Source organism: Trachypithecus francoisi, unplaced genomic scaffold (genome assembly GCF_009764315.1).
Source record: "Trachypithecus francoisi isolate TF-2019V2 unplaced genomic scaffold, Tfra_2.0 Lachesis_group15, whole genome shotgun sequence".
NCBI classification, from domain to species: domain Eukaryota; kingdom Metazoa; phylum Chordata; class Mammalia; order Primates; family Cercopithecidae; genus Trachypithecus; species Trachypithecus francoisi.
In genome coordinates this window covers 30,934,558-30,947,208 of record NW_022681460.1, presented here as the reverse complement: position 1 = coordinate 30,947,208, position 12,651 = coordinate 30,934,558, and the positions used below count along the sequence as shown (strand labels likewise).

Here is a 12,651-nt window from a genome sequence, read left to right as displayed (position 1 = left end):
TAAGAACTACCAAGATTGGCAGCCACATTTTTTTCATTTCTTCACAAAAATAAATTCAGTATGACATTTATGGTTTAATGGTAATTTTAAACTCCTTAAATCAGCTGGACTTCATAGTCTATAAACATTTAAAAAGGCCATAAACCCCAGGAATAGGAAACGTTATTTCTAAAAAGTAACTCTGGAGAACCTGCAAATTATGTCCCTTTGTAAAAATACTTTTCTTTTTGCCAAATTTTCAAATCCAACAAGGAAATCCCGCACTTAAAAACAGAATAGGTTACTATTCCTTCCCCTACTTCAGAAAAAACTGGATCTGAGATCTCTTATTTAGTCTCAAATTCTAGTACAATATGTGTTAAATATGTACTTCTCTTTTTACCTCCTAAAAGATGGAAGACGTCGGATGTTTTCACATTGATTATTTGATAAAAAATTTATTCTTCTTTTGGCTTCTGGAAGATTACAGCACAGGACACTTAAGGGCTGGGAATAGAAATGCTCTAATAGAGAAAGCTGAAAGACATGTGAAGATTGAACATATTTATTATATTTTGGCCCTAAATCTATTGTGCTATGCCTGCTCAATTTTAAGGATTTTCTTTTAAAGAGCCAAAGTATTTATGGTACTAATATATTTAATAATGTCACAATAATACTGCAAACAACATAAAAATGGCTATATAACTCTCATATTTTAAGGTTCCAATTTTGGGAAGAAGATCAGAAAACGGTAATCTTTGAAATGCAAACTAAGGTAAACTAATATAAATGGATAGATCAGCTATCTGCAAAAGCAACACATAATAAATATAAACGTGGTGTGGACCAAACTGAGGTTTAACTTAAGGGTCTAATAGATACCCCGATACTCATAAGAAAATGCCAATCTAAAATCAGTGTAAAAACTGGTCTGTTACAAAAAAAAAAAAAAAAAGCTACAATGGTAGGAGCTGTGCCTATGGATTAAAGTGAATGATGAAAATTTACCTTTTCAAATTCATTTTTTTCCCATGGAGGAAAACATGGTGTACTATCTGGTAGATACAAGTATTCTAATAATAGAATGCTGTGGGCTCTATGGTAGAAGGGAAGACGATTTTCCAGATTCTAACGTTCAGTTTGCTTAGAATCAACATAATGAACATTTGGATACTCTTGTATACATTTGGATAGTCTTGAGTTTTATACCTAGAAACTGGTATAACTAACAAGACTATGCAAATGTTCATTATATTGATTCTAAGCAAACTTTGCTTGACCAGTTTGGTATTTTCGGGTACCTTGATACTGGTTGCTCCTCATCACAAATTAATAAATTAGCATGTTAGGTTACATATCCATCTTAAGGTATTTGGGATGAATCAATAATCTTGGGCTTGATCCTTCCTGGGGGAACCGATAATGAATTTCTGAGTTTATAATGCTGAGGACAAGATACCCAAGGCTAGAGGAAATCTTCCAAAATAGTCCATTCTCTAAAGCTGTAAGGCAAAGGGCCTGCCTAACTTAGAAACAAGTACAAAATAGAAAGGAACTGTTTATGCCAGGTGCTAAATTACTTTTGCACATACTAACATAATTTTGTTCTTATCTTTTCTAATTAAGTCAAACTGATAATGTTTATCCCAATGTTAATACTACTTCTTAGACATGAGAAAAATAAAAACTACACAGGCTAAGAGGCTTGCTGCAGAAGAGGAATAGGAGGAAGCCACAGAAGTTACAGTAGAGCTACAAACAGGATATGAACCCATTATCACTTAACTATTTTGTTCAAGTGTGTTTTCAATATCTGGGTCAATCAACAAGTTGGGTTAATATATCCACCTAATGAAGGGAAAGCTAAAACACACAGAATGACAGTATGTCCTGCTGTACATCCTACGGAAATCAGGAATTACATAGTCCTAGTTACTCAGGAAACTAAGATGGGAAGATTGCTTGAGCTCAGGAGTTTGAGACCAGCCTGGGCAAAAGAGTGAGAAATCTGTCTCAAGTAGAAATCAGGACTTACCAATATTTTCCACTGAGGACTAGGAAAACTGGGAAAATGAGGTCTAAAGATGCTGTCACTTGTCAGTGGTGTGACCTTGGCCAAGCTACTTAACTTAAATCTTAATTTCTTCATGTGCAACAAAATTGAGGACAATACACATGAATAAAACCACGTAGGCCAGGCAAGGTGGCTCACGCCTAAAATATCAGCACTTTGGGAGGCCAAGGTGGGCAGATCACCAGAGATCAGGAGTTCAAGACCAGCCTGGCCAACATGGTGAAACCCCATCTCTACCAAAAATACAAAATTAGCCGGACGTGGTGATGCACGCCTGTAATCTCAGCTACTTAGGAGGCTGAGGCAGGAGAATCACTTGAAATCAGGAGGCGGAGGTTGCAGTGAGCTCAGATTATGCCACTGCATTCCAGCCTGGGTGACAGAGCGAAAATCCACCTCAGAAAGAAACAAAAACAAAAAAAACATGTAAATAGTTTAGTGAAGTGTCACGCATAAAGGAGGTGCTTAATAAATTATCATGAAACCATAAAATCATCTAATCTGATTGCCTTATTTTACAAATGAGAAAACTGAGACCCAGAGAGATTAAGTAACTTGGTTAATGTCCTTTACTTTCCGTCTCAAGTTATTTAGAGTACAGTTTCTATTTCCTGAATCTCTTTTTCCCTTGGCTTCAGTGGTATTCCACTTTCTATGGTTCTCCTTGTTTTTAGTCTCCTTTTCTACTGCTCACTTTTACAGGTCGGTTTGTCTTTCCTTACTCCTTCTAGGTGACATTTCATCCTCATAACATGACTTTAACTGCCACCTTTTAAGGATAAGTCCTAAATATCTATTTCCAGTCCAAATCTTTCTCCTAGAGCACAAAATCTTTATATCTAACACATCCCTAAATTAACCATACGCAAAAAGAAACTCATCCTTTTCTCACAATAACCTTGCTCTTTGCTATATATTAACATGTACAGTTAATAAACGGTACTAACCTCCAATCTGCCAAGCTAGAGCAGGTGTCATCTTGCTCCTCTCTTAAACATCCTTTCAGCTTCAAGTCAAGTAAGAAAAAACAAAACAAAACAAAACAAATCCTATCACCTACTTAGTCACCAGGTTTTCTGATTCAATCTCATCCTCAAATTTGTTTCCTCCTCTCTAGTTCCACTACCATTACCTTAGTTTATTTAAGTCCTTGTCATGTCCTGTCTAGATTACTGCAATAGCATTCTAACAGATCTCTCTTCCTCTACTGTTGCTTGTGCCTGAAATTCTGACCTGGCTAGCTCCTATTCCTTAGGAATACACTTCTGCTCTCCTATGGAACCCCAAGGCATGTTTCTTTCATAGCATTGACTACTCAGACTTGTGGGTTTACTCTTTCGCCTCCATGATTAAACAAAGAACAATTTGAGGGAGAGATTTCTTTTTTGATCTGTATCTTCAGGGTTCCGCATAGTGCTTGGTTGACAATAGGTTCCTGACAAATATTTATGAGTAAATGAATGAAATGAAATTAAAGAAATAATTAGGAAGTTTTATCTTAATATCATTTAATTCTACACACTGCTAAGGTAAATAATGCTTTATTCCTTTAAAATACGCTTTAAAAAGTCAAAGTTGGGAAGATAAGATACATATTAGCCAAATAAACCACTGCAATCTTTTTTTGAAGGAAGAAAACATAGTAATTTATAATCTTCAAGACACTACACAAAGATGAAGTATTATCAAATTGAACTTTTGCACCCAAGGTCACTAATATATATAGGTTTTTAAAATCAGAATTTTTTTTTTATACAGGTCTCTTGCCCAGGCTAGAGTGCATTGGCACAATTATGGCTCACCGCAGCCTTGACTTCCCAGGCTCATGTGATTCTCCCACCTCACCGTCCCAAGAACCTGGGACTCTGTAAATAAGCCACCACGCCTGGCTTATTTTTTAATTTTTAGTAGAGATGAGGCTGCATTATGTTGTTCAGGCTGGTCTCAAACTCCTAAGCTCAAGTGATCCTCCCACCTTGACTTCTTAAAATGCTGGGATTATAGGCATGAGCCACTGTGCCTGGCATAATATATAGGTTTTAATGCACTAGACAACTGGCATGTGTTCACAATGACTGCACTTATGTAGCTGCCAAGAAAAGGAAATAATACTAACTTTTAAACAACTGGAGAATGGGGATCTGTTTAGGTTACAGCATATATCATGAAGCTAAATTCCTGAATCAGCTTCGGGCAATTCATGAAACTAGTGAAAACGCATTCCCAGTGTATCAGAATACAAATTACAGAGACACACACACACACACACACACATGCATGGTCCAGGAACTAAAAATGTTTTTTATATCTTTAAAGGATTATTAAAGAAGAAACAGAAGCAGTAATAGTAGTGACCACATGTAGCAAGCAAAGCTAAAAACGGGCTGGGCGTTTTTAGCTTTGCTAAAAGCTAAACACTCTGGGAGCCGAAGTGGGTGGATCACCTGAGGTCAAGAGTTCAAGACCAGTCTGGCCAACATGGTGAAGCCCCATTTTTATTAAAAATACAAAAATTAGCCAGGCGTGGTGGCACGCACCTGTAATCCCAGCTACATGGGAGGCTGAGGCAGAAGAAGTACTTGAACTTGGGAGGCGAAGGTTGCAGTGAGCTGAGATCATGCCACTGCATTCCAGCCTGGGCAACTAAGTGAGACTCCATAGCGGGAAAAAAAAAAAAAAAAAAACAGCTAAAAATGTTTAATATCTGGCCCTTTACAGAAGTTTGCTGACTCTTATATATAGCATTTCCTTGGTAGAAAAAGTCCATAAGCTTTCATGAGTCTCAGAAACAAACCAGAAAAATCCCCTTGTCCCTACCCCCAAAATGGTTAAGAATTGCTGGAATAGAAGTCTTTTCCCATTATTGACATCCTAATGAATGTATTCTCCACATTTTGCTACAAGGTAACAAAGGAATGGTAGAACCTAGAATAAAATAACTGGAATTTACTTACTCTAGACTTTGCCATTAAAATGCCTATCACACTAGACAGCCTGTAATACTGTGCAAATTATTTAGAATCAGTTTGAGAATTTTCAAACCCATTACTGTGTTCTTACCTGAAGTCCTTTTATAAAGTTTTGAATTGAGAAATCATGATACAAAAAGATGTTGGTCAGAACCTGTAATACTTTTTCATTTATTTTAAAGGGAAACTGAGTTGTAAGAAGTAGCTGAAAGAGATTAAAAGGGAGGGAGATACACTCCTTGTTAGTCTTCACTCTTCATAAATATTAAGTATTAATAATGAGGCAAAGAATGATACTATGACACAGTTAACTACGAAAGATGTGATAGTAGCTGGGTTTTTTAAGCTCAAATGTCAACAAAAATTTTAAGTTAATTTATACAACAGTAACAAAAAGAAGCTACTTATACTATATCTTCAGAACCAAAGATCTATACCATCTTCCATCAAATTCCTAATTTAAAAAATACCACCTATTAACTATATGATCCTTTTTTTTCCCCCACCAGAAACCACTGAAGAAGCTGCAGGCTTTGGCAATTCTTATTACCAGATGAGATTTTTTTCAATCCTACTGATTCAAATTAAGGAGTAACGTATATGTATTGTTGAATGAGAAACACAAAATTAACACAAATGTCTATTACAAAAGTATAGAATAGCTGAATTTGTATTATTCAGCTAATTTTCAATAGTCTATAGTGATGTTTTACATCTGAAAATGAAAAGCCACAGAAGGCTTCTTAAACAGAAGCATAGTTGTATAAGGCCAATTGAATTTGGTTATAACCAAGTTTTTTTTTTTTTTTTTTTTTTTTTTTTTTTTTTTGTAGAGGAAAGGTCTTGCTCTTTTGCCCAGGCTGGAGTGCAGTGGTGGCATCATAGCTCACTGTAACCTTGAACTTCGAGGCTCAAGTCATCCTCCCACCTCAGCCTACCAAGTAGCAGGGATTATAGGTGCTTGCCACCCTTTCCAGCCTAGCCAAGCAAATTTAAAAATTGTAGTTTGAAAAACATTTTCCTTAAAGTGTCTATAAATCACCTTTATGGAAAAAAACAAAAATACAAAATCCATGTATAAGTGGCTAGTGGGCAGGCTGTTATTAGTTTACCTTAAATAAGCAGCATAAAGCACATCTTAAAGGAAGTGAGTCCAGAAGAAATTTGGGGAAGGTCAATGATATGGTTTGGCTGTGTCCACAACCAAATCTCATCTTGAATTCCCAAGTGCTGTGGGAGGGACCTGGTGGGAGGTAACTGAATCATGGGGAAAAGTCCTTTCCATGCCATTCTCATGACAGTGAATAAGTCTTACAAAAACTGATGGTTTTATAAAGAGGAATTCCCCTGCACAAGCTCTCTCTCTTTGCCTGCTGTCATCCATGTAACATGTGACTTGCTCCTCCTTGCCTTCCACCATGATTGTGAGGTCTCCCCAGCCAAGTGGAACTATGAGTCCATTAAACCTCTTTCTTTTGTAAATTGCCCAGTCTCAGGTGTGTCTTTATCAGCAGCGTGATAACAGACTAATACAGTCAATATTAAAGAATCATACTTGCATTTATGTAGAAACATAGTTAATTAACTTTAGTTGCTAAGGTCTAGGAAAATGTTAGTATTTATTTGTTGTCATGAGCAGCATGACAAATCAGTTAGGAAACAGTCATTTCAAATCATTTTATACAAAATGTAAGAGTCAGGCTGGGTGTGGTGGCTCGTGCCTGTAATCCCAGCACTTTGGGAGGCCAAGGTGGGTAGATCACTTGAGGTCAGGAGTTCCAGACCAGCCTGGCCAATATGGTACCCTGTGTCTACTAAAAATACAAATTAGCCAGGCGTGGTGGTGCACCACATGTAGTCCCAGCTACTCAGGATGCTGAGGCAGGAGAATCACTTGAACCTGGGAGGCGGAGGTTGCAGTGAGCCAAGCTCACACCACCATACTCCAGCCTGGGTGACAGAGCTAGGTGCCTTCTCAAAAAAATAAAAATTAGAAAAACTAAAATGTAAGAGTCAAAATATATTGTTACTAGGAAGTCTACAAATTCTGTAAAAATTTACATTATAAACCTACAATTTTTTACTGAGTAAAGATAAAAAGAGGTAAGTACAAAAGAGGTAATATACAAAATCACTGTAAAACTATAAAACAGTACAAAAATTATTAAGTAAAAATATTAAAGTATGTGAAAGAATATGTTCAATATAGTACTCAGAGAGTTGTAGAGGCTTATCATTAACAGTTATCTTAACAAGCTATTATTGGCAGTTTTCTTTTCATCCTATTTCACTGGTAAAACTTATTCTTTTTACCTTATCGAGTACCGTAGTCAGGTGCTCCTTACAAGACAAAGATTGGAACAGTTCTATGCACAATAGAGATGATACTGCATGAGGAAGCAATCGGTGGATGATAATAGGAGATGTGGCAATTCCAAAAATGAGTATTAGTGGAAATTCATGGAGATGTTGACTAGTTTTGAAAGAAAGACACAAAAGTGAAATTTATGTAGCAAATATATTTCAATACATCATATTTCAAGATAAGACAAACTTTAGTTTAATGCTTACTTTATAAGACACTATTAAGGATTATCATTGCAAATACTAAAATTTTCTAAGTCACTTTCTTCTTTTAAACAGAAAAGTAATTACTTCCCAGACAGTCTAGCTCTGAAATTAATCTCTTAATAAATCCTCTCATTTTATAAATAAGAACAGAGAGGTCCAGAAAGTTTTCCTGAAGACTATACAATCTTTTTTCTTTTTTTTTTTGAGATGGAGTCCTGCTCTGTCACCCAGACTGGAGTGCAGTGGTACCATCTCGGCTCACTACAACCTCCGCCTCCTGGGTTCAAGCAATTCTCCTGCCTCAGCCACTCGAGAAGCCGGGACTACAGGCACGTGCCACCATGCCTGGCTAATTTTTTAATTTTAGTGGAGATGAGGTTTCACCATATTGGTCAGGCTGGTCTCAAACTCCTGACCTCATGTGATCCACCCACTTCTGCCTCCCAAAGTGCTGGGATTACAGGCATGAGCCACCATGCCTGGGCTGAAGATTATACAATCTTAAGTGTTAGAAGAGGTGTTAGATACCATTCCATTTAATCTCTCATTCAAAGTCTGAGCCCTATCTATAGTCCTCCTCACTTTTGATGGCTAAGGTAGTCATTAAGTCTAAGCTCCAAAAAAACACAGCTTTTCTGTCACTATTTTGTACTGTGTACTTTCCCAGCATGCTAAGCAGTTCAGTGTTAGCATTAAGAGAAGTCCTAGGATCTCGGCTGGGTGCGATGGTTCATGCCTATAATCCCAGCATTTTGGAAGACTGAGGCAGGCAGATCTCTTGAGGCCAGGAGTTTGAGACCAGCCTGGGCAACATGGCAAAACCCCATCTCTACAAAAAATACAAAAATTAGCCGGGCATGGTGGCATGTGCCTGTAGTCCTAGCTACTTGGGGAGCTGAGAAGGGAGGACTGCATGAGTCCAGGAGGTGGAGGTTGAAGTGAGCTGACATCATGTCACTGCACTCTAGCCTGGGTGACAGAGCCAGACTGTCTCAAAAAAAAAAAAAAAGGAAACTTCTAGAATCTAGAACTCTTAGAATCAATGAGGGAAAAAAGATCCTATCAAAGTAGGAATTTAAAGTACATTAGTAAATTAGCCAGGTGTGGTGGCTCATGTCTGTAATCCTAGCACTTTGGGAGGCCAACGAAGGTGGATCACCTGAGGTCAGGAGTTTGAGACCAGCCTGCTAACATGGTGAAACACTGTCTCTACTAAAAATACAAAATTAGCTAGGCATGGCAGCGGGCACCTGTAATCCCAGCCACTCGGGAGGCTGAAGCATGAGAACTGCTTGAACCCAGAGGCGGAGGTGGCAGGGAGTCAAGAACCCGCCACTGCACTCTAGCCTGGGGGACAGAGTGAGACTCCGTCTCCAAAATAAAATAAAAATAAAATAAAGTATACTAGTAAATTATTCAACAAAATATATAGCTTTAGTCAAATGTAGCTATAACTATTAAAGCAAGTTGACATATAGAAGACGCCAAAATAAATTCCATCCTAAAAAATACACCATGGAAAATGCATGTCACTGGATTTTAAAATAAGAGTTCATTATTTCAATTCTGAGTCTCCCATGATTGCTTTGAAGATACAACGCAATCATGAAAATAGTTTCTCACTAGAAATATTATATAAATGCAAGATAACGTTATTTAGAAGACACTTTTGCTCAGTAAAACTGTATGTAACTCACAGCATCTAAGGATGGATGGGTATCAGAAAATAAGACCTAATAAAAATCTCAACTTGGCCAGGCGCGGTGGCTCACTCCTGTAATCCCAGCACTTTGGGAGGCTGAGGCAGGCAGATCCCCTGAGGTCAGGAGTACGAGACCAGCCTGGCCAACATGGTGAAATTCTGTTTCTACTAAAAATACAAAAATTAGCCAGGTGTGGTGGTGGGCACCTGTAATCTCAGCTACTCAGAAGGCTGAGGCAGGAGAATCACTTGAACCCAGGAGGCGGAGGTTGCGGTGAGCCAAGATCATACCACTGCACTCCAGCATGGGCGACAGAGCGAAACTCCATCTCAAAAAAAAAGAAAAAAACAAAAACAAAAACCTCAACTGGCGTAGTTTATCTACTTAATGGGTGAGTAAGAGACAGTCAATCTTGGTGAGATAAACCATATTTAACACTGTCTTACCATGTCAATTTAAAACTGGCTAAATGTGCCTTTGATTCTCATTCTTGGCTCAAAAAGCAAATGGAAAATCTGATAGGAGGTCTCTGAATATTCAATTATAAAGAATTTGAATACTTTGATTTTTATCCAGTTGGTATTAAAATTAAGATTATACTTTTCAAGTTAAAAGTAATACTTTCTTAAAAAGGAAATTTTTCATAAAAGCCAGGCGATATACCATCTACCTGCTGATGATTATGAAGTCTTGTAGTACTTTTGTGGCAAAGCTTTCCATATCCTTCAAGATAACCACAACAGGAGGAGACTGCCATTGGCTAGAAGTAGTCCTCTTTTTGCTTGGCATTTTTGGGTCTGTCTTCTTTTAAACCATTGCAGAAAGAAAGAGTTAAAGGTAAGCCTTACCACTCAAACAATGTTATAATGCCACATGTTGGGTCTGTCTTCTTTTAAACCATTGCAGAAAGAAAGAGTTAAAGTTAAGCCTTACCACTCAAACAATGTTATAATGCCACATGTTGACATATCTCTCTTTAAATTTCACAAGAACACTGTTTTTTTTCTTACCACATGATAAATAGAAACTCAGGTTACTAGAATCTTTCTGTGTCTGACATGGGAATAATAACCAAGAAGAAAAAGGTTCAGCAAAACTCTATAATTCATATGAAATATTTATATTTTCTGCTAAGGAAATGACAGAAAAAAACATGGAAGAAGAGAACATTTTCTACAAAATTGATTTTTCGATTGGTAGAAAGTTATATTCTGCTTTGCTTTACGGTGAGAACTAGTATTTTTAATGAAAAAAACATAATGAATAGTAGTACTTGCTACTCTGCCACTGTGAAATTTCAAGCCTGAAATGGATACTAGGTATCATCTGGTCCAATCTCAATTTTTAAAAAGATACCTGAGACAAACTGAAAGTAGCATTTGATTTCTGGAAAGTCTAAAATTGTGGAGCAAATAAGGCATTCTGGTTAAGTATTAGGCATAGTTTAGTCCCTATATAAGGCAAAGTGAAACTTCACTTATGATGATTTCAGCAAAAATACTGATTGGAAAATGTAACCACAGTATTTTTTCCCCCATACCATCTGGGTACATAGCACCATAACCTAAGACTATGGTTTTAGGACGCAGTTACCTAGTGTTAACTTAGGTTATTCTTTTTCACCAGACTGTCATGGTAGAATGGAACTTCTTTTTATTTATGTTTGTTGAACATACTTTACTTAAAGAGCACTGATTCCCTAAGAACTCTAAACATAAAACAAATTAGATTTTAGAAAATCCATGATTACTCTTCATTGAACTAAGTTGACAGTGGATACTAGCAGCATGGTTCTATCGGATAAAGCAAACACTGAGGAACCTAAGAGATAATATATTAAAGTTATAGCTATTGTCACAAAGATGGAACCTGCAACAAAGGCAATTCCTGATGCTCTGTTTTTGTCATTAGAGGACATTCTCCCACAAATATGTCCTTGTAAAAACCTAAGCACTTACCAGGAATTAGGCTACATACTAGTAAAAAAATTTTTTTAATTTGAGTAGTATTAGAAAAATAGCTACTTTTAAATTAATACCTAGTGCTGCAGAAGCATATCCTTGTTAGATCAAAACAGTACTATGTCTAATATTATTCCAAGCCACATCAATCATATATCAATTTCCTTGGGGGAGAAAATCGTCAGTTTATATCTACCTGTGTGACAGTCATATACCAACTGGAAAGTGAATCCATTGAATAATGTGTTTTTCTTTGGGTGACCTGAACACTTTCCTCCTCTTTGGATTTTATATCTACACAGCAGTCCATCAACTGTGAGACCAACTTTTGCAAAAAATGTTTCATATCTGTGGAATATAAAAAGTAAGAAAACTTATCTCTGCCTCTTCTATAAATAAAACCAAAGCTCTTGAAACTTCTTGATCAGTATATTACTCTTTTTTGGTAGAATGTGTTTTTTTATACTTACCATCAATATAGCTAATATAACATTTAACATATTAACTATCGATGCTCATTAGTACCTGCATTAATTCAGACTAAGACTAGACCAAAGCTTATGTATATTATCAATTTTTTTTTTTTTTTTTTTTTTGAGATGGAGTCTCACTCTGTCACCCAGGCTGGAATACAGTGGCGGGATCTCGGTTCACTGCAACCTCCACCTCCCGGGTTCAAGCGATTCTCTTGCCTCAAGCCTCCCCACTAGCTGGGATTACAGGCACGTGCCACCATGCCCAGCTAATTTTTGTATTTTTTAGTAGAGACGGGGTTTCACCATGTTGGCCAGGCTGATCTCGAACTCCTCACCTCATGATCTGCCTGCCTCGGCCTCCCAAAGTGCTGGGATTACAGGCATGAACCACTACTCCTGGCCACTTATGTATATTATCTATAATAAAAAGGTCACATAGGCAAATGTGTAGATAAGCAAACTATAAATTTTAGGAATATGTATTTAAATTACACGGAAAAAGAAACAGTTTTCAAGGTCCCTAAGAAAAATCAAGTGTCATATGAATTATTTTACTGATTATAAATCTTTCATATAGCCATTTTAAAAGATGCCTTTAAGGACTTTTACTTAATTTCAATCAGTTTATAAATATGAAAGCAATATAAGCACATAAATCTCTTTTATCAATCTAAATCCAAACAAATTTTACTACATTACGGCCAGGCATGGTGACTCAAGATGTAATCCCAGCACTGTGGGAAGCCGAGGCAGGACTGCTTGAGCCCAGGAGTTCCAGACCAGTCTCGACAACATAGCAAGACCTAATCTCTATAAACAATGAACCCCACAGTGTAGCTGAGCGTTATGGCAGGCACTTGTAGTCCTAGGTACCAGGGAAGCTGAGGTGGGAGAATTGCTTGAGGCCAGGAGTTC

The 12,651-nt window shown here is 37.2% G+C and overlaps 1 protein-coding gene across 6 annotated transcripts in view; it reads right to left on the bottom strand.

Annotated features, from left to right (window-relative positions):
• Positions 1 to 12,651, bottom strand: part of ORC3 (origin recognition complex subunit 3) — an 80,836-nt gene that overhangs the window by 45,647 nt on the left and 22,538 nt on the right. For 5 of the 6 annotated variants that reach the window (XM_033234554.1, XM_033234550.1, XM_033234551.1 and 2 more), the window contains 5 exons: positions 11,457 to 11,608; positions 9,970 to 10,103; positions 7,339 to 7,498; positions 5,117 to 5,230; positions 383 to 516 (listed from right to left, as the gene is read on the bottom strand). In XM_033234554.1, the coding sequence (XP_033090445.1) occupies positions 383 to 516; positions 5,117 to 5,230; positions 7,339 to 7,498; positions 9,970 to 10,103; positions 11,457 to 11,608 (694 nt within the window). The remainder of the gene's footprint in view (positions 1 to 382; positions 517 to 5,116; positions 5,231 to 7,338; positions 7,499 to 9,969; positions 10,104 to 11,456; positions 11,609 to 12,651) is intronic. The other variant, XM_033234552.1, reaches the window with a different exon arrangement.